General features: G+C 49.1%; 1 protein-coding gene across 1 annotated transcript in view; it reads left to right on the top strand.

Annotated features, from left to right (window-relative positions):
• Nucleotides 1–22334, top strand: part of nhsl1b (NHS-like 1b) — a 223405-nt gene extending 201071 nt beyond the window's left edge. Inside the window, exons 4-9 of the mRNA XM_041207619.1 lie at nucleotides 1314–1373; nucleotides 4095–4287; nucleotides 7542–7673; nucleotides 13610–16729; nucleotides 17880–17997; nucleotides 19752–22334. Of these exons, the coding sequence (XP_041063553.1) occupies nucleotides 1314–1373; nucleotides 4095–4287; nucleotides 7542–7673; nucleotides 13610–16729; nucleotides 17880–17997; nucleotides 19752–20550 (4422 nt within the window). The 3' untranslated portion in view covers nucleotides 20551–22334. The remainder of the gene's footprint in view (nucleotides 1–1313; nucleotides 1374–4094; nucleotides 4288–7541; nucleotides 7674–13609; nucleotides 16730–17879; nucleotides 17998–19751) is intronic.
• Nucleotides 22335–22558: the final 224 nt, after the last annotated feature.

Here is a 22558-nt window from a genome sequence, read left to right as displayed (position 1 = left end):
ACTCTTTGGCTCAGTTAGTAGCACTCTTGCCTTGAGCACAAAAAAAAAATCAAGGCTAATATTCCAGTGCAGTACTGAGGGAGGCGGCACTGTCTTTCAGATGAGATGTTAAACTGAGGCCCTGTCCACACTCTCAGGTTAGTGTAAAAGATGCCGTGGCACTATTTGGAAGAAGAGCAGGCAAGTTATCCCGGTGTCTTGGCCAACATTTATCCCTCTATCAGCATCACAAAAACAGATTATCTGGTCATTATCACAATGCTGTTTATGGGAACTTGCTGTGTGAAAATTGGCTGCTGCGTTTCCTACATTACAGCAGTGACGGCACTTCAAAAGCACTGCAGTGGCTGTAAAGTTTTTTGTGATGTATGGTTCTTGTTAAAGGTGCTATATAATGCAAGTCTTTCTTTCTTCCACCAGAACACTTACCTCATGGGGTAAGGTAATGTTGTGCTTATAATTCTGGACTAGCAACCCCAGCGAGTCACAAGTTTAGATCTCACCCAGAGCGAGTTATGAAAGTGAATAACTGGTTCACTCCTGCCCTTCAGGGTAGGGAACCTCTCATCCATATCTGGCCTGGCCTACATCTAACTCCATTCCCACACTGTGTGGTTGACACTTAATGTCCTGAAGGCAACAAGGGATGAGAGTAAGAAACAAAAACAGCAAACGCTGGACAAACTCAGCAGGTCTGACAGCATCTGCAGAAAGAGAAACAGAGTTAAGGTTTCGAGCCCGTCGGACCCTTCTTCAGAGCAGGTCAGACAGACTCAAAACGTCAAGTCTGTTCCTGTTTCCGCAGATGCTGTCCGACCTGCTGAGTTTTTCCAGCGTTTGCTGTTTTCGTCTCCGATTTCCAGCATCCGCGGTATTTTGCATTTATCAGGGTTGAGAGTAAGTGCTGCCCCGCCAGCTCATCTACATCTCAGGATCGAATAGGTTTCAGGTTGGGCTAGGATTATAATCAAATCTCCTTCACATCCGTCATTTCTGAGGGCAGAGTTCAAGCATTTTCTCACTGCTAAAATCAAACTATTTACAATTCTAAAGTCGCATATAAAATCCAACTAGCCCTAAACTGACTGCCACTCCCTTGTGGTGTACTTGTGTAATAATAATGCTAACGCATTCAATAGGGCATTATTGAGTTCTTTACCAAGAGACTGGCCAGTTTAAAAAGATATGCTTATCCTTACAGCACTCTGTTCAACAGAGGGCTTTAACTGCACTTTTGTTCCTTTTGTCTGCAGTTATTTTAGTCACTCTTTTTTTTTGTTCTTTCTTTCCTCTGTTCTGTTCTTTCACTCCAGCAACATAACTTCTTAAGTTGCCTTAGTCTCTGCTGCCATTTGACTTCATGGAATAACCAGGTACAGAGACGACACACACTAATTCAGCAAACTGCTTTGCTTGTCTCGGCCATGTCTGCAGTCCCCTCATAGACCCTGATCCCTCTGTCACCCGGTTCCTGCAGCCCTGTCTGTTCCGTTGTACTGCACCGTACTTTGTGCACCTGTCAATGAGAAGACGCTGCTGTTTCCTTTATGTCTACTGGCAGCAGCAATCACAACTTGCTTGGCTTGGTATTGTATTTTGCTTGTCAAACACTGCCCACTGCTGCTACCGTATTCCATCGATTGCTTTTAACCCCTGCCTACTACCCTACACCCCCACCCCCCACCCTACCCCGCTTCCATTTTGTGCTTGAAGCCAATGGTTCTTGCTGAGGTGGTGTTCCATGGTGGCCGTACATTTCTTCCCTTGGCTGACCCAGATGGGCACTCCACATGAATTAGCCTCAGTGGGGAGTGTCAACAGGTCAATTGACCCTAATGTCCTCACACGTTATGCATATCTACCTATCTTCTGCTGGGACTGGGACTGGGAGTGGGAGTCATTGGGTAATGATCAGGAGTGTCCAACTCTAGTTGATTCTCCCCATCCTAATCCTTGACCACAAGGCCAATGATATCACCCCTAATGCTAACTTGGCTGGCAATTAGCCTTGTTAGCTGTGGCTCAGTTGAAGCACTCTCACCTGAGTCAAAGGTTCTGGTTTCATGTCCCATTCCTGGACCTGAGTACGCAAGTCAAGGCTGGCACTCCAGTGCGGTACTGAGGGAGTGCTGCATTGTTGGAGGTGCTGTCTTTTGGATGAGGAGAGGCCCTGTTCAGTGGATGTTTAAAAAAAAAAACCCCTGAAACTATTTCGTAGAAAAGCGAGGGAGTTATCCCGGTGTCCTGACCAATATTTATCCCTCAATCTATATCATAGACCATTATCACATTGCTGTTTGTGGGAGCTTGCTGTACACAATTTGGCTGCAGTGTTTCCTAAGTTGTAACAGCGACTACACTTCAAAAAGTACTTATTCGGTGTAAAACGTTTTGAGTCTTTCGGATGAGGATTCAGTGCTGAGTTCGGTGCTGTTTCTTCTTCTCTTTCTGTCCATTGGAGAGAACAAAAAGAAAGAAAGACATGCATTTATATTGCGCTTTTCAAAATCACTAAATGTCTCAAGGCGCTTTAGAGTTAATGAAGTACTTTTTGAAATAGAAACTTGGCAGCCAATTTGCACACAGCAAGCTCCCACAAACAACAATGTGATAATGACCAGATATTTTGGAACTACTTCCCTAACAGTGGGTGTACCTACATCGTATGGACCACAGTGGTTCAAGAATTGTCCTTCTCAAGGCCAATTAGGGCTGGACAATAAATGCTGGCCTAGCCAGCGACACCCACACCCTGTGAAAGTTTTTTTTTAAATGCACGGTGTGGTTAAGGATCACACTCACTGTGCAGAAATCATTTGTCAGATGCTTACAGCCCGATGCTTTCAGAATACAGGCTGTGTGTGCGCGCGCGTGCCCACCCGTGTGCCTGGTTCACATCTGCTTGAAAGGTTTCTGTCCGTGGGGAAGTGGAGAGTGACAGGGTTTCTGTGTCGCTTGTCACATTCTTCCCTTTTACTACCTCAGATGCTCTTAATCTCCTCCTTCCAGCCGCTTGCTGTGATATGGAACTGTGTAGAACTACAATGATTGAACTGAACAAGCGAGAGTGGGGTGTGTGGCAGCTAGCTGGGAGTGATATGAGGAACACATTGGTGGGTTAACAAGCGTTTAAGTTGTGAGAAAAATACAGGAGAGATGTGTGATTTTCAACCTGGGACGGAGATATCTAGACGAGGATGTCTCAGAGAGTTGTAAGATGGTTAAGGGAATGAAAAGGTAAATGTTGCTTTCCAAAGATTCAAATGAGTACAAGGTAGATTTTAAGGCTGAGGTCAGGCTCTTCACACCAAGGATGACCAAACATCTGGAATAAATTCCAGGAAGAGCAGTGGAGATAATTTTAAGAGATAATTGGGTGCTGAAATTTGGGCAACTTCAAGATTTTCCTGGATGGTTGAATTAAAACGGTCTTAACCCTCACCAGCCCCAACTCTGAGGGGAGATGGTGGCATAGTGGTAATGTCACTAGACAGGTAATCTAGGCCAATGCTCTGGGGATATGGGTTCAAATCCCACCATGGCAGCTGGTGGAACTTAAGTTCAATTAATAAATTTGGAATATAAATCTGGAATATAAAGCAAAATCCATCTGGTTCACTATTGTCTTTTAGGGAAGGAAATCTGCCATCCTTACCAGGTCTGGCCTACATGTGACTCTGGAACCACAGCAATGTGATTGACTCTTAAATGTCCTCTGAAATGGCCTAGCCAGCCACTCAGTTCAAGGGCAGTTGGAGATAGACAACAAATGTAGGACTTGCCAGCGATGCCCACGTCCCATGAAAGAATTAAAAAAAATTCTCTCTCTATGAAAACGTTATTTAGGCCGAGGGTGGCAATTGAAAACGTCAAAATAGATTGATAGATTTTTGTTGGTATAAGTATTTGATGTTACAGAACCAAGGCAGGTTAAGATACAGGTCAGTTGAATGGCGGAACAGCTTGGAGGAGGCTCCTCCTGTCCCTACGGAAAAAGAAGGGGCTTGAGGAGCATAGTGGGGATGGTGGGAAGAATGGTATATGTTTGTTGGACCAATCATCTTCCTAAAAATGCCTTTTGTCTCTTCTTGAAGTCCACAGTTTCATCCGCTGATGAGGAAAAGCTGTACTATTCTAGGAGATCTAAAACCCCAGTGTCCAGTGACCTCTCCGAGATTGATGTCCAGACCAACTGGACCAAGGCCCTTCCACTGCCCACTCCAGAAGAGAGGATGCGCCAACAAGCCCAGGCGGTACAAAGTGACGTCATCCCAATAAATGTAACAGGTACGTGGGTGGGGTCGTGCAGCAGTTCTTCATAAGATGGTGGAGAATGGGAGAGGCTGGAAGATTGGCAGCATCATTACTTTGTAGCTAGCAGTGAACATAGCCATTTTAATTAGATTGCATCATATGGCCTTCTGATCTTCCAAAAGCTGTACTTAACAATCATTAACAACTTTTCAAAAGGAATCTCCGGGCTAACTCTAGAATAGGGATTCAGTAAGTTAGTAGTAACAAAATAGAGACGCTGTATATGTGGAACTTGCTACTACAAAGAGTAGCTGAGGTGAACAACATAGGTGGGTTTAAGAGGAAACTGAATAAGCACAAGAGGGAGAAAGGAATCGAAGAATATACTGATTAACTTAGATGAAGTAGAATCGGAGGAAGTTCATGTGGAGAATAAAGAGCAGCATAGACTAATTGGATCAAATGGCCTCAATCTGTGCTGTAAATTCTTTGTAACTTTATGAGTATTATAAATAAAACATTAATATGGGGCAGAGTAGATAGGGAGAAACTGATTCCCTTAGGTGGGAGAGTTGAGAACCAGAAGACACCGATTTAAGATGATTGGCAAAAGAAGCAATGGTGACATGAGGGAAAACCTTCGTTCACACAGCGAATGGTTAAGATGTGGAATGCACTACCTGAGAGTGTGATGAAGGCAGATTCAATCATGGGTTTCAAAAGGGAACTGGATAATTATAATTGAATAACTGAAGAGAAAATACTTGCAGGTCTACAGGTAAAGAGTCGGGGGGTGGCTCTTGCAGAGAGCTAGCATGGACACAACAAGCCAAATAGCCTCCTTCTGTGCTGTAACCATCCAATGACCCTATTGTATGAATGATGATAGCACAAGACATCCAGAGGAGAAAGGATATGTTCAAAGTGACATCTTTCTTTCACAATAGTTCTGGTGAAGAGTTCCACACATACATAAGTAGCGGAAAGAGTGAGAAATACCATTTGACCCATCTAGTCTATCCTTGCTGATAAAGACTACAATGTCCTCTCCCCATCACAACAACTACAGTATCCCTGTTTCACAGCTTATACAACACAGGAACAGGCTATTTGGCCCAACCTGTCTATATCGGTGTTTCGGCTCCACATGACCCTCCTCCTGCCTCTTTTCATCTCAGCCCATCGACATATCCATCTATTCCTTGCTCTCCCGTGTGCTTACCTAGCTTCCCATCTATGCCAGACCAACCATGTCTCAACCATGTCTTGTAGTAAGGAGGTCCACATTCTAACCACTCTCTGGAACTTGCTTTCTCCTGTTCACCTTTCCATAACGTGTGCACAGTGACTGAGCCATGGCAGCTAACAACAAAACTCAGTGACTCACTCTCCCTCCACAGTAAGAAAGTGGGCCAATATTTAGAGTTGAACACTTTTCTGGGGGATTCTTCACGTTACCTTCCACCACCCCCTCCCCAGTCCAGAATAAATTAGTCTGCTGCCCCCCCCTGCTTCTACCCCATTGCTCTTCAAGTGGGTCTTTTGCAGCTATCTGATTCCCTTTTGAAAGTTACTATTGAATCTGCCTCCACCACCCCTTTCAGACAGTACCTTTTATATTTTAAAAACAAGCACCTTCCCTTCAGGTATGGTCTTCTTTGATTCCGCTGCTCCTAATCTCCTTAGACCCTGTTTGTGCACAACAGTAAAATCACTAATAATGAATCCACATTGACTCCAGTTAGATCCCTTTTTTACTTCCCAGTAATTGGCTGATCGAATCTAACAATGTATTCCTTCAGCTGTTCAGAATAGGCAGAGTACAGACCATACTCAACAGCCCGGGTTCACAAAACCCAAAGCAAAATGTCTACTCTCAGATTTGATTCCACGATTGCGCAGCACCCGCTGAACAATCCTGAGTGCACTAATAGCTACACTAACAATCAACTTAAGATAACCAGCTCATTTACGCTTGCTAGACATGACATACATTCATATGCAGGGACCCATCCTCTGCAAACAAAGTGAATATGTTCAATATAATATAAAAGCAAAATACTGCAGATGTTGGAAATCTGAAACAAAAGCAGAAAATGCTGGAAAAGCTCAGCAGGTCTAACTGCATCTGTGGAGAGAAAGACAGAGTTAACGTTTCGAGTCTGTCTGCCTCTTCTTCAGAGCTGAGGAATATGTTCAAGCCTTGCACTTTTTTTGAATTACCTGGGTCTATAGTCACCTGTTGCTTTCTCCATGACAACACCTTGGCCAATCAGAGTCGACTTGCAAACCAGTCAGCATCCTTTTCTCCTCTAGTACAAATTGCTGTGATAGTTTGAAATTTTACATTCTTGTGTTTGTCCTGATGGGTGCAAGACAAAAAGCTTCAGCAACAAGTCTCTCTTTTCAACAAGATCCCTTTCTCTAATAACTAGGATATCAATTGCCCTCCTTCTCCCCACCTTTCCTTTTGAAGCTGTGTATTAACAAGTGGGTCACCATGTTTAATTGATACGTTTAGCTCTTTCAGGCTTGAAATGAATCCCCTCTATCCCCTTTGGGGCAAGGAAATAAGTGTCACCTTGGCAACATTCTCACCTCTAGGCCTGAATATGGTTAATGAAAGGTGCTGCATTTCTATAACGCCTTTCACAATCTCAAGTCATCTCAAAGCGCTTTAGCCACGAAGTATGTGTTTGAAGTGTGGTCACTGTTGTAATGTAAGAAACACCTGAAGCACAGCAAGATCCCACAAGCAGCAACACAGTGACACAATTTATTTGTGGTAGTGTTGGCTATTTGCCAGCCCAGGCCTCTGTCATCCATTAACACAGCCATTACGCTTTAAAATGCTTAGAGGGCTTGGCAGAGTAAATGACGAAAAGCTGTTTCCTCCTCTGGTCCCTGTGTATGAATGTTGCTTCTATCACGTGTAAGTGAGCCACATTATATTCTTGTGCTGTACGGTACCCCAATGTACAAGGCATTCCAGCCTGCATTAATTGGCCATTGTATATGGAGTTAAATCACAGATCAGCCACGATCTCAGTGAATGTCGGAACCAGCTCAAGAGGCTGAATGGCCTCCTCCTCTTCCTATCTCTCTTATCATCAGTTGACCTCGAGAATAGTAGTTTGATAAAAACGGAATGGCTCAATTGGCAGCCAGGTTGTTGTGGAATCACTTAGCGGCCCAGACCAGCTGAGGATGGCGGGCTTAATGACTCAATTGGGCGATCGCTGTGAGTAGTAACGGTTTACCTTACTTGCTCTGCTGCTTCTTACCAGGCGAGAGCTTCGATCGCCAGGCGGGCACCAGGCGGTCTCTTGTCCGCTCAGACACCGCGCTGAGGCGGCCAACGAGAATCAAACGGAGAAAGACAATCACCGGGTTGCCTGACACCATCCAGAAGGAACTAGGTATGGCTAATCAGTACTGTATTCACAGCCCCCTCCCTCTCCCTTCTCATCAGTCATCACGTCTGTGTGTAGTCTGTCTTCGTGTGTGTGTGTGTATATATATTAACCAGTAGTTTTCATCCATCTCCTGCCAATACAGTCTGATAGCCAGCAGTAAAAGGTTCCAGGGAGAATGGTGTTGTCTGGACAGGAATGGGAAGTGACCAAGAATGTCTCAGGCTCTTTGTGGGCTTTTCTCAGACTTTCATCTCCCTCATCGACAGCTCAGTCAGTTAAGCTCCGCCCTGAGAGGTACTGAGCCAAATGGCATATTAGGACCCCAGGTTCAGCACCTGTTCTGTGCTGAGTTAGTTGATCTCAACAGTTGGGGGAAGGGGAGAGCGTTGCAGTTGGCCTCAACACCCGAGGGTTCTTAATTGCTATCCAGGTTCCCCCCCACCACCCAAAACCCCCACTGGAAAGGATTAGTGTGAGGCAAGATTAGACTCGGGCAGTGGATGCTCCAACAGTCTTGCCAACACTCAGCGTTTTGGGCTGTATTCTGTTGTGACTCTGTAGGGGAGAGAGAAAAAGAGAAGTTGGGACAGGGAGAGAAAGAGATATGAGAGAGAGAGAAGGAAGAGAGTGGGGAGAGAGTGAAACAGCAGGGGAGAAAGACAGTGAAAGAGAGAAAGAGGGAGAGAGAGAGGGAGCTGGGGAAGAGAGGAAGGTTGGGAAGAGAGTAGAAAAGAAATGGGGGAGAGAGGGAGATGGTGGAAAGAGAGGGAGAGGAGGAGAGTTGGGAATATAGAGTGAGGGGGAAAGAAGAAGGGGAGAGAGAAGGGTGAACAAAGTAAATGATAAGCAATTTCCTTCCTTTTAGTTGAAGTATTGTCAATGATGAAGTCTTTTTCTGCTCAGTTCTCAATGTTACTGAAAGATGTTTTAATCCACTACTGTATTTGGGAATATTCATCAGTTGTAGCTAAAGTGAGGAGGAGCCTCATTCTCTATGGACAGGACAACCTGCTGGGGTTTCTCCACGATAAGTGCTTTTAATGCCTGTCACTAGTTTAGTTTGCATGGCCTGGTCTGTGCATCAGCTCCCCCTGCATTAACATCATTTTTCGTTATTCATTCACGGGATGTGGGTGTCACTGGCTGGTCCAGAATTTATTGCCCATCCCTAGTTGCCCTTGAGAAGGTGGTGGTGAGCTGCCTTCTTGAACTGCTGCAGTCCATGTGGTGTAGGTATACCCACAGTGCTTTTAAGGAGGGAGTTCCAGGATTTTGACCCAGTGACAGTGAAGGAACAGCAATATATTTCCAAGTCAGGATGGTGTGTGGCTTGGAGGGGAAATTCCAGGTGGTGGTGTTCCCATGTAGCTGCTGCCCTTGTCCTTCTAGATGGGAGTGGTCATGGGTTTGGAAGGTGCTGTATTAAAAGCCTTGGTGAGTGTCTGCAGTGCATCTTGAAGTTGGTACACACTGCTGCCACTGTGCATCAGTATGGAGGGAGTGAATGTTTGTGGATGTGGTGCCAATCAGGTGGGCTGCTTTGTCCTGGATGGTGTCAAGCTTCTTGAGTGTTGTTGGAGCTGCACTCATCCAGGCAAGTGGAGAGTATTCCATCACACTCCTGACTTGTGCCTTTTGGATGGTGGACAGGCTTTGGAGAGTCAGGAGGTGCATGATTTGTCACAGGATTCCTAGCCTCTGACCTGTTCTTCTAGCCACAGTATTTATATGGCTAGTCCAGTTCAGTTTCTGGTCAATGGTAACCCCCAGGATGTTGATAGTGGGGGATTCAGTTATGGTAATGCCATTGAAAGGCAAGGGACAATGGTTAGATTCTCTCTTGTTGGAGATGATTATTGCCTGACACTTTTGTGGCGTGAATGTTACTTGCCACTTGTCAGCCCAAGCCTGGATATTGTCCAGGTCTTGCTGCATTTGGACATGGACTGCTTCAGTACCTGAGGAGTTGTGAATGTTGCTGAACATTGTGTAATCATCAGCGAACATCCCCACTTCTGACCTTATGATGAAAGGAAAGTCATTGATGAAGCAGCTGAAGATGGTTGGGCCTAGGACACCACCCTGAGGAACTCCTGCAGTGATGGTCTGGAGCTGAGATGATTGACCATCAACAACCACAACCAACTTCCTTTGTGCTAGGTATGACTCGAACCAGCAAAGAGTATTCCCCCTGATTCCCATCGATTCCAGTTTTGCTAGAGCTCCGTGATGCTACACTCAGTAAAATGCTGCCTTGGTGTCAAGGGCAGTCACTCTCACCTCACCTCTGGAGTTCACCTCTTTTGTCCACGTTTGAATCAAGGCTGTAATGAGGTTAGAAGCTGAGTGACCTGGGCAGAAACCAAACTGAGCATCAGCGAGCAGTTTATTGCTAAGCAAGTGCTGCTTGTTAGCATTGTTGATGATCCCTTCCATCACTTTACTGATGACTGGGAGTAGACTGATGGGGCGGTAATTGGCTGGGTTGGACTTGTCCTGTTTTTTATGTACAGGACGTATCTGAGCAATGTTCCACATTGCCGAGTAGATGCCAGTGTTGTAGCTGAACTGGTACAGCCTGGCTAGATTTGCGGCAAGTTCTGGAGCACAAGTGTTCAATACTATTGCTGGAATATTGTCAGGGCCCATAGCCTTTGCAATACCTGTGTGTAAATGTTTGTTGGTGAGTGCCTGTGTGTGTGTGTGCCCATGTGGATGATCCATCCCAGGGTCCAATCCTGGTCCAAGATATCATCAGTAAACAAAGTTGCACTAATGTGGTGTCAGTGCCCCCTAGAGGCAGGGAGGACCAGTTAGGCACCCGCTCCCCCCACCCCCTCCCCTCTCCCCACTAACCACAAACTTCTATTAGCTACGAAGAGCGCTAGAAGGAGGACACAGAGAGGCTGCAAAGAGATACAGACAGATTAAGGGACTGGGCAACAAGATGGCAGATGGATTATAACGTAGGGGAGTGCAAAGTTATTCACTTTGGTCGAAAGAGTAGAAGAGCTGAACAGTTTTAAAAATGAGAAAATTGAAAGTGTTGATGTTCAAAAGACATGGATGTGCTTGTACAAGGAGCGCAAAGAGTTAACATACAGGTATAGCAAGCAATTAGGAAGGCTAATGACATGTTGGCCTTTTTTGCAAGGGGATTGCAATATAGAAATAAGAAGTCTTGTTACAGTTGTACAGGGTTTTGTTGAGACCACACCTGGAGCACTGTGTGCAATTTTGGTCTCTACATTTAAGAAAGGAAATGCATGCATTGGAGGTGGTACAGCAAAGGTTCACTAAATTGGTCCCTGGGTTGAGGGGGTTGTCCTATGGTGAGAAGCTGAGTAAATTGGGCTGATATTCTCTGGAGTTTAGAAGAATGAGAGTCAATCTCATTGAAACGTACAAGATTCTGAGGTGGGGTTTAATAGGGTAGAAGCTAAGAGATTGTTCCCGCTGGTCAGGGAATCTAAAACACAGAGGCACATTCTCAGAATAAGGCCCAATCAATTAGGACTGAGATAAGGGGAAATTACTTCATTCAGAGGGTTGTGAATCTTTGGAATTCTCTACCCCAGAGGATTGTGGATGCTCTATCGTTCAATAGATTTAAGCTGGGATAGACAGGTTCTTGGTCTCAGGGAAATGAGGAATTGGCAGGGAAATGGAGTTGAAGCCCAAGATCAGCCATGGTCATAATGAATGGCAGAGCAAGCTTGACGGGCTATGTGGTCTACACCTGCTCCCAGTTCTTGTGTCCTAGAACATGCTGTTGTGTGAATTTTAGGAGAAGACAGGACCAGGATTAGGCTCTGAGGCCAAACAGCCTGCTGGCATTCATTGTCTGGGAGCACAGATGAGTAACCGAGTAAATCATAGAGAGCAGGATCCCAGATTGAGCCCCTGCTCATTGCTAGGAACTGGTCACAACCAGCACATTGGTGCAGGTGCTATATTGGCCTCAGCATTCCTGAGCGTGCATGTGTGTATGTACTGGGCTCTTCGTAATGATGTATTCCATAGCTGAGCAGCCTTAGAGACATTCTCTAAATAGGCTAATGCATGATTGAACAGATAATTTGGTACATCAATGGGCAGCCAGAACCGATGGAACAGGCTCTCAAAAGGAAAAGGGGGAGTTAATGGGATGGAATACTAACCTCACATTGTCAAACTGACTGACTCCACGTTACTGTGTGACAGAGATTTGAGAAGGACTGTTTTCTATCACTGTGGAGAGGCAACATTAGGCCAACTTGCCAAATTCAGTGGCCAGAAAAACCTGTTCTTTTCTCTCTTTGTGATGTAGGCGTCCATGATAAGGACTTCATTTTTTGTCCATCCTTCAATAGTGTGGATTGATCATATGAATTAGGAGCAGGAGTAGGCCATTCACCCCATCAAGCCTGCTCCGCCATTCAGTAAGATCATGGCTGATCTGATTGTGGCCTCAACTCCACTTTTCTGTCTGCACCCCCTCCCCCCCATAACCCTTAACTCCCGTGTCAATCAAAAATCTGTCTAACTCAACAACCAATGCTCTCTGTGGAAGAGAATTCCAGACACTAACGACCCTTTGAGAGAAAATAACTCCTCCTCACCTACATCTTAAATGGTATTTTTTATTTTTATTTTTAAACTGTGTTTCCTAGGTTTAACTTTTCCCCTGTGGAGAAACATCCTCTCAGCATCCACTCTGTCAAGTCTTCTCAGGATCTTATATGGTTCAATAAGATCACCTCTCATTCTTCTAATTCCAATGACTATAGGCTCAGTCTGCTCAATGTTTCCTCATAAGACAAATCCCTTCATCCCAGGAATCAACCTGGTGAACCTTCTCTGAACTGCTTCCAATGCAAGGATATCCCTCCTTAAGTAAGGAGACCCAAACTGCACACAGTACTCCAGGTGCAGTCTCACCAAAGCCCTGTCCAGTTGTAGCAAGAATTCCCTACTTTTATACTCTATCCCCCTTGCAATAAAGGCAGCTTGCTACTTTGAGTCAGTCACATGCAAAGGCAGACAGGCTGACACTTAAATGAACCAGCTGGGATTTTACAGCAATCTGACCATTTCCGAGGTTATTTTTCTGGTACCGTCCCACAAATGAGCAGACTTTTTCTGTTTCATTTCCACAAATTGCCTTGATGGGATTTGAATTTTTAACCCCTGAATCACTCAGGGGTCCAGCACCATAAGCATCCCACCTACTGCACCTTAAGTCTTATCAGCCTTTGGAAGTTTGGCTAGTTTTTTGTTGGCTTCCAGCCCCGTGTCCTCTCAATTACCCAGAGCACCTACTTCCATTTCCATCTATCTGCAGCTGTGATCCTCATCCATGCCTTTGTTACCTGTAGATTTGACCATTCCAATTCTCTCTTAGCCAGCCTCTCACTTTTCACCCTCCATTAACTTGAGTTCATCCAAATTTGAGCCTATGTCCTAACTCTCACCAAGTCCCATTCACACATCACTCCTGTGCTTGCTGATCTACACTGGATCCCTCAGAGGCAGCACCTCCATTTTAAAATTCTCGGTCCTGCCTTCAAATGGCCTCGTCCGTCTTTTTCCCTGTAAATCTCCTCCAGCTCCATAACCTTCCAAGATATCTGCGCTCCTCCAATTCCAGCCTTTTGAGAATCACTGATTCCCTCCGCTCCACCCTTCAGCTGCCTGGGGCCTAAGCTCTGGAATTCCCTCCCTAAACCTCTCCATCTCTCTACCTCTCTCTTCTCCTTTAAGACGCTCCTTAAAACCTACTTCAACCAAACTTTATAGGTCATTTGCCCAATACCCCATGTGACTTGGTGTCAGTCTTTGTCTGACAGTGCTCCTGTGGACTGTATTGAGATGTTTTATTACGATAAGGTGCTATATAAAGGCCAAATTGGCAGCACTTTTGTGCTATTCTCAGCTATGTTGATATTTGTTTTTGACAGGCTCTGGGCAGGCGCAGGTCAGAGGTCACTCCGTTATCCTGCCTGGTCAGTATTCCACCATGAGTCGCCTAGAAAGCAGCAAAGCCACCAGGGCGCGGTCAGTGACCAAGGACTCCTCCTGCCAAACGGAAGAGGTCAAGGTGGTGCCACCGTCAGTCCGGAGGATTCGGGCGCAGAAAGGGCAGGGCATCGCGGCCCAACTCTCCCACTCATCAGGTAACATGTCGACCGCCAGCGATGGGACCGACGCTCTGCGTGCCAGCGGGGAGCTGCGTTTCCACAGCCTGCCCCGACCTGGAGCCAGGGTCTCGCTGCACGAGCTAAACGATGCCCGCCTCACCCTGCGCAAGTCGGAAGAGTCGTTCGGCACGCTGCCCGGCCGGGCGGGCAAGCTGCGAGTGGACGGCTCGGCAACCCAGCTGCAGACGGGCACGCTGTCCAGGCCCAAGTCCCAGGAGATGCCAGGCCCTCAGGCCGCCGGGGAAGAGCCCACGGCGATGGCGCGCGCCGTCTCACCCAGCGCCGTGCGCCCGACCCAGATCACCGCCCACACCACGCTGAGCTCGAAGGCCGAGGTGGTGACCATCCGCACCTCGCAAGCCCGGGTCGGCTGCTCCGCTGGCCCCACGCCCCCCACCCCCACGTCCCCGAGCAGCGCCGGCGGCCTGCGGGAGGAGAACCGCTCCTCCAGCGGCAACTGGAGCGGCAGCAGCGGCGGCGGCGGCAACGGCTGCAGCTCGGGCCGGCACTCCCCCACCTCCGACACCGTCCTGCCCCCTTCCCGCTGCGACTCGGCTGTCTCCCTGGCGCTGGGCCTGCGGCTGGAGGTGACCAGCGACGCCCGGGGGGGCCGGCTGGGGAGCGGGAGCGGCCCCTCGACGGAGCCTTCCGCCTGCCAGATGCCGCTGACCCCCAGCCCCTCCTCGCCGGAGGCGCTGGCCGCGAACCCAGGCTCTCGGACCCCCGCCCATCACCCCTACAAGAATTCGGACCACCCCCTCTCACCTCCTCCCCCTGAGGTGGACTGGAACTCCCTGTACTCGGAGATGCGACTCGCACCCGCGGAGGTCACGGCCAGGTCGTGGGGTGAGGACAAAGGTCGGCGAGGCCCGGAGAACCAGACCGGCTACAGTGACCGGTCCCTGGGCCGCAGCATATCCCTGAAGAAGACCAAGAAGCCCCCTCTTCCCCCCGCCCGCACGGACTCTCTACGCAAGAAGCCCAAAGGGGCCCGACCCGTGCTCAGTGAGTCGCTCATCGCCACCCTCCAGCGCTCGCTAGAGGTCAACCTCAAGGGCCAGGATGGCCCTCCGGCCTCCCCCAGCGAGGGTCGTGACCCCTGGACCATGCGCCCCCGCAGCCAGAGCAGTGCGAGTGCCGGGGGAGGCAGCAGCAACAGCAGCGGGCGTTCCACTGCTGCCAGCAATGCCTACTCCACCAGTGCAGCCACGCCGTCCCAGAGTGAGACCAGCAGCCTGCGCTCAGAGTACAGCGACCCCTGGGCCTATTACACTGAGGGGGGAGGCGGAAGAGCCCAGGAGGAGGGTCTGCAGGCCAGCGCCTGGGACTACGTGCAGGATGAGCTGCCGCGAGCCTGCCCGCCGCTCGTGGCCGGCACCTCGGCCAAACCAAAGAGCCCGTCCCCAGACAAGTCCCATGGCGTCACCTCGCCCTCGAGTGGTTACTCCAGCCAGTGCAACACGCCCACCATGCTGAACCCAGCCCCCGTCTTCTCCCGCCAGACATCGCCAGGGCTTGCCAAACCAAAGCCAAAGCCAAAGCCAAAAGTCCCCGAGCGGAAATCTTCGCTGCTGTCCTCTGTATCAGCCTCATCGTCGTCTGCATCCCTATCCTCAAATGCCTCCGATTCCCGGCATCAAATGGCAGACGCCGGAGCCGCTCCCTCAGATACACCGGCTTCATCCCTGGGTCCTGACCTGAACCCTCCTCTTCCTCCTCCACCACCCCCGGTGTCCACCTTACCCCCTCCTGCTGTCCCTCTGCCCCTGCTGACCCCTCCTGCTGCCCCTCTGGCCCTGCTGCCCCCTCCTGTTGCCCCTCTGCCCCCTCCTTTCCTTCCTGTACCCACTGTCCCCCCTCCTGCACCCCCACTACCCCCTCCTGCCCCCCCCCTGCTCCCCTCTGCCCCACTTCTGGACCTGAAGATGATGAACTGTTCAAAGCCCCCGCTCTCGTCCACCCGCCCCTGCAGGAAAGAACCTAAGGCCCCAGCCGAGCAGGCTGAGGCCTATAAGCCAGCCCTGGGCCTGCCCCTCATTACACCCAGTGCTCTGCGGATGGTCCAGCTGAGGTCGGTGAAGAGAAGTGACCGGGCTGACCCCCCGAGGCAGGCGGAGGAGCAGTGTCCCTGGTTGAAGCCGCGGCTGGAGCAGCCGGTGTCTCCACCGCCCAGGAAACCGGCTGTGCTGCAACGGCCTTCGTCCCTCTGCAGATTCGCCAAACATCACCACGAGGCCAGCAACGTTCCTGGCAGCGGCCTAGCCCTCAGCTCTGAAAACAGGACCTCTGGCACGGATGGGCCTGAATCATTTGCCCCCTGGAACAGGCCTGAGGTAGGGGCTGGAAATGAGCTAGAGCCCACGATGGAGCCACCCAGCCCTGCTCCCACAGCTCAGAGCAAAGGCATCGAAGCCAGGATCGATACAGGGCAAGATCAAGAGAGGGTGTCACCGCCTGAAAACCCCAATGCCAAATTGGCCAGCAAAATGCCACCTCCCATTGCCAGGAAACCCAAATTGAGTCTACTTGTCCCACCATCTGCCTGGAACCTCCCCCTTCAAGAGAAACAGGTGTCGATCCCCTCGGGATCTGTAGCAGAAGACACCACCACCACCACCACTACCACCACAGCATCTACTGAGACCAACAGAGACCAGCCCTTAGCTCAAAGTGTGGAAGTGACAGAATCTGACAGCTCCCATACTGCCAAGGGACCTGAGGACACGGTGCAGCACAAGGCCTGGGAAGCCCGTGTGGAGATCCTGTTCGACGAAAGCCGGGAAAATCCAAGTGTGCAGGAAGAACTGGCAACAGATACGTCAAACACTTGGGATGCCATGGAAGAGAGCAGTGCAATAACCTGCCAAGATGATGAAATGGGTAAGGTTAAGAACAAAAAAAACATTTTCCTGTTCTTCCTCATCCCCTTCTATTCCTCCTCCTCTCCACTTTGTCCCTTCTCCTGTCCTCTCATTCCTTCATCATGCATTCCACTTGTCCCTTGCTCTCCCAATTCCTTCCCATCTCCCCCCCCCCCCCCCCCCCCCCCACTTTCACCCTGCCCCCATCCATCCAATTGCTCGTCCATCCGTTCCTTTCCCACCCCTTCAGGCTCCTCACCCCTCCTTGGGGCGGACAAATATGAGGGGGGTGTAACAATGTTGCAGGGTTGATGGAGGGTATCAGGGACAGCCTACTGTTACAAAGATAAGGCAACACAAGAAGAAATGCAAGTATTTAGAAAGTATGTTAGGGCATAAGAATGTTACAGGGTTTGGGATTATAATGGGGTTTAAGAATGTTATGGGATTTGGGATTATACTGATGTTTAAGAATGTTATGGGGGTGTAAGAGTGTTATGGAGTTTGCAGGGTATGTAACAGTATTATAGAGTTTACAGAGTGTGTAACAGAGGGTTAGAGTTTACAGGGGATGTAACAGAGGGTGATAGAGTTTACAGGGGATGTAATAGAGTGCTATAGAGTTTTGAGGGGGTGTAACAGAGTGTATAGAGTTCACACAGGGTGTAACAAGGTCATTGGTGGGATGTAGGTGTCGCTGGCTAGGCCAGCATTTATTGCCCATCTCTAATTGCCCTTGAGAAGGTGGTGGTGAGCTGCCTTCTTGAACCGCTGCAGTCCTTGTGGTGTAGGTGCACCCACAGTGCTGTTAGGGAGAGAGTTCCAGGATTTTGATCCAACAACAGTGAAGGAACGGTGACATATTTCCAAGTCAGGATGGTGAGTGACTTGGAGAGAGTGTAACAGAGGGTTATAGAGTTTACATGAGGTGTAATGGAGCATTAGAGAATTTTGAGGGGGTGTAACAGAGGCTTGTAGCATTTACAAGGGATGTAACAGAGTGTTACAGTGTTTACAGGGGTGTAACAGAGGTTTTGAAGTTTATGGGGGTATAACAGAGTGTTATAGAGTTTACGGGGGTGTAATAGAGTGTTAAGTTGACAGCTATCTGGTATTTTACGATGCTTCCTCCACCTTTCAATGACTGGAGTTTAACTGCTCTTTGGCAGGCGATGTGTTTGAACCCAGTTCCCCCACCTTTGCTAGCAGTAACGGTTGGAGTATTGAAGACCCTAGCACTCCCAGCAGGCCCAGGACAACTGAGGACTTATTTGCAGTGATTCACAGGTAGGAACAGGAGTGAGAAATCTTTGAACTGATTCCCTGGTGAGCGGACATGGATCAGCCTGAGACTGATAGGCAAGATATTATATAGTTCATTACTTGAGCTGGGCTGATGTCTGATTTGACGCCTATCCCTGGCCTTGTGCTCCGAGGGCGGGGATGCTCGTTAAGTATGGCTGATGACTTGTCTGGAACTTGCATGGTTGTCTCAGGATTGAGATGTGTAAGGGGCATTTAAAGGGTTAAATACAGCCTCGTAACTCCTCTCTGAGGAACCTTCGCCTGAGTCCAGCCTCTTTGCTCTGCTTGGGAACTCTCACACTAGGGGAGGTTCCTGAAGAGCGGCCTTAACTGCAGCAGAAACTTGGGGGGGGTGGGGGGGGCGGTTTACTTTGTTAATGATGGCTGCTCAGCAGGAAAAACCCCTGCATCCAGTATCTCCCGATCAGGAAACAGCCTTTTCCCTCTCTCCGGCCTTGAAGGAGATGAAACTCCCAAGTCTTCAGACAGGAGAGGAAGAAGGAAGGACCTGGGGATGTGGTGTTGGGTTTTTTTTTTTGCTTTTTTTTTGTTTTTGGAGTCTCAGTTCTGTCACTTGTGGGTTGTGAATCCCTTTCATTTTTCTGGTTGTGAGGAGTCTCACTTTTGTATCTACATGGGGTTCCTGTTATTGGGTGACTATATGTGGCCTCGCTGCATAAAAAAAGTTTCTCCTCATGTAGCCTCTGGTTCTTTTGCCAGTCACCTTAAATTGGTGTCCTCTGGTTCCATCAATGGGAACAGTTTCTCTCTGTCTGCTGTGTTCAGATCCTGCATGATTTTGACCGCCTCTATCAAATCTCCTCTTAACACCCCCTCTTCTCCAAGAAGAACAACCCCAGCTTCTCCAATCTATCCACTTGGAGTGGTTCAGATGAAAGCCAGGGATACATTTAAGGTGAATCTCAGTAAACACGTGAGGGGAGAATGAGGGGTAGCAGGAGGCTCATGTGGAGCATATACACCCGCAGGGACAAATTGGGCCAAAGGGCCTGTTCTGTGCTGTAAATCTAGTAATTCAAAAAAGGGCAGTCCGATACTCAGCTAGAATTATAAAATGATAGAGCACAGGAGCTGATCGAGGTATCCAATTTGTCTCACTCCCCCACTCCTTCCCCATAGCCCTGCAAATTTTTCCTCAAACATATCTTTGAATGGTGATCACTTATAGATGCCTCTTTTTATGCTTTTATGGGATGTGAGCGTCTCTGACAAGGCCAGTGTTTGTTGCCCATCCCTACCTAATTGCCCTTGAACTGAGTGGCTTGCCAGGCCATTACAGAGGGCAGTTAAGAGTCAATCACATTCATTGGGGGTCTGGAGTCACGTGTAGGCCTAACCGGGTAAAGATGGCAGATTTCCTTCCCTGGAGGACAATAGCGAGCCAGATGGGTTTACTCAACAATCGATGAAAGGTTTTTTTTTTATTCTTTCACGGGACTTGAACACCGCTGGCTAGGCCAGTAAAGGTTCTCACTATCTACCTCTCTCCCTTCTTAGTCTAACCATCGGGACCAGAAATTCCTGCTGGAAAGTCAGTGGACATTTTGCTGGGTCCCCAAATTTTCCATCCCACCAACGACAGGTCCCCACCCAAAATCCCGGTCTGTGTCGCCAACTGTCTTCCTCTGTCTGCTCTATCTCTCTATCCCTTCTCTCTCTCTCTTTTTTGTATAACAATTAGGAGAAAATGTTAAGATTGCGTTTACCATCTTTAGGTCCAAAAGGAGAGTCCTGGGCCGGAAAGATTCTGAGGACGAGCTGTGTAAGACTGTGTCCCCTTCTCCTCCCGTCACCCCCACGGGGAACATCTCCAGCCCGGGCAGTTTCAAGCAAGTTGGCTCCATCCAGAGGAACCTGCGGAAATCCAGCACAAGTAGCGACAGCTTCAAGGCCCTGCTTTTGAAGAAGGGCAGCAGGGGAGAGGCAGGCTGTCGCATGTCGGCAGCTGAGATGCTCAGGAGCACTGACCCCAGGCACCGGCAGTCCGAGCCGTCGCCGCCGGCCGAGGCGGCCCGGACCAACGGCTGGAGTCCGGCCGAGAGCCGCTCGCCAGGGCACCGGGGGCGGAACCCCCGCGAGGAGTGGGCCTCGCAGGAGGGGCCCGTGCCCCGGGGGGCCGGGCCGGCGGGCATCCGGCACGGGCGCTCACGGACCCCGCCCTCGGCCGCCAGCAGCCGGTATGGGGCGCGGCACCTTCACCTCCACCGGCTCCACAGCAGCCCCATGACCGTCATCTGCGAAGGGGAGGCCGAGAACTCGGAGGTCGGCGAGGGTCCGTGCCCAGGCGACGAGGGGCGGCGGTACAGCGAGGGTGACATCGTCAGCAGCAGCGGCCTGGGCGAAATTCAGGGCAAGCAGGAGTCCAGAGGCAACAGCGTCTCCAGCCACGCAGACTCGGCCCCTACCCCACGGGACCCTCCAGACTCAACGTGCGGGGCAACAGACATTCGCCCAACCCAGAACGGCTCCGCTGCTTTAACAGAAGAAGGTGTGAACCAGGACTGGGACTCGTGAAAGAAGAAGAAGAACAGCAGAGAGAGAGAGAGACTGATTTTATTACCCCACGTTTTCATTTTCGTTTAAAAGTCAATTGCAGTGCAAAGGGCAAAAAAAAAAACCCACCGAGGAAAAGCCCAAAAGGTGAAGGCCTCGGCCTTTGCCCACCCCCTACCTATCCTGTCGGCTGTGCTGAGCTGTGCAAACGTGGGAGGTGTCAGCCGTGCACTGAAAAGAGAGACTTGCATTTAAATAGCGCCTTTCACAACCTCAGGAATTCCCAAAGCGCTTTACGGCCAATGAAATACTTCTCCAAAGTGTTGGAAAGTAGGGGATAAGAGCTCCTTTGCGTTCAGTGGGAAAGAGTCGCGGAGAGCTTGAGAGAAAGAGGTTGTTACATATTGACTGTAGCGAGCGCCACTGTTGTGTCTTTGAGATTAAGGCAGGCTTCAGGCCGCTGGATGGAATAGAGACTGTCGGGAGAAGCTAAGAGATGGCAGGAAGAAGGTGACTTTGGAATCTGGAGTTGGTGGAAGAGGAAGAGAGCAAGAGCACAAAAGAAGGACAAGGGGGAGAGGACAAGGAGGATGAGAGGTTTTTTGAAAGTTCTTTTTGTGGCAAAAGTTTATTTCCCTCGAGTTGAATTTCTCAGTGGAACTGAGGTAGAGAGACTTGCACTGTTGGTGCCTGGGCAGGTTCTGGGAGAAAGGAGCAATTCATGGGGATTGAGGTCTAAGCTCTGACGTCGGACAATGTAATGGAGGGTTGGGGTCTTTAGCTGGTTGATACCTCCATCCCTTGGTGCAAGAAGGAAATAGTAAGTACTGTAAATGGAAGAGTCGGCATTGGATAATCCGTGTTGTCTTTACCTTGGAGAATTATCAATTTCAAATATGTTGTAGCAGTAGAATGCAAGCAAAGATCCAGTCTTTGTGCCGTTAATGGTTAAGTGTGTCACCCGGCATGACACCGAGCTGTTCAGACCAGGAGGGTTCCAGTTCCAGACCCAGTCTGTGTTTAGCTAACCTAGTCAGAATGGGTATAGTTGGCTTGTTTTCCCAAGAGGGGTCAGGTGCTGAGTGGGTGAAGGTCGGTGAGAAAACACTCAAGCTGCAGTTGCCGCTCCCCATTGGGACCCTTGCTGGAAAGCACAGCAGGGTCAGAGGCCAGTCCACTGGACTTCCTACCTGCCAGAGAGCCTCACCTTGTATGGCAAGGCTGCATAAACCCAACGAGGGGGTGAGCTGCCCACCGTCTGTGAGACTGTATCTACAGACTGAGTCCCTCACTACCTTCAGGAGAGGAGAGGAACTCATGGGGGGGGAGAAAATGAAGGGTGCACAAAAGTGCTCTCTTGGGATTCAGATGTTCCTGAATCCATTCAGTTTAATACAAATAATTTTTGATGTTTTTTTTCTTCTCATTTGTCTCTTTTTCCCAGTTGTCACTGAGTTAGTAGAATTAACCAACTAAATTAGCAATGAACTGAAGAAAGCCATTTGACTCTGCTAATCCAATCATAACACTCTCCTGGCTTCAGCTGAGTAGTCAGAGTCCCATGTGATGCCATCCTGATTTAGTGGCACAAGGTGTCACTAGTATAGGTGTGTCACTAACACCATCCCTAATCCTCAACCTGAGCCACAGAACCCAGTCTGACCGCCCCCCCCCCCCCCCACCCCAAGTTGATGCCTTTACCTGTGCCGGGTGATATCAACAGAGTTTTACAGCATGGAAAGAGGCTGTTTGGCCCATCATGTCTGCGCTGGTCTTCAAGCCCCTATCTACTCTAATTCCATATTCCAGCACTTGACCCATAGCCTTGTATGCTATGGTGTTTCAAATGTTTATCTAAATACTTCTTGAATGTTGTGAGGGTTCCTGCCTCTACCACCCTTTCAGCAGTGAGTTCCAGATACACCCCACCCTCTGAGTGAAAAAATGTTTCCTCAAATCCCCTCTAAACCCCCTACCCCTTACCTTAAATCTATGCCCCCTGGTTATTGACCCATCCACTAAGGGGAAA

Source organism: Carcharodon carcharias, chromosome 2, assembly GCF_017639515.1.
Source record: "Carcharodon carcharias isolate sCarCar2 chromosome 2, sCarCar2.pri, whole genome shotgun sequence".
In the NCBI taxonomy this organism is placed as follows: Eukaryota; Metazoa; Chordata; class Chondrichthyes; order Lamniformes; family Lamnidae; genus Carcharodon; species Carcharodon carcharias.
The sequence above is the reverse complement of the archived record's forward strand: the minus strand, read 5'-3'. Positions and strand labels throughout refer to the sequence as shown.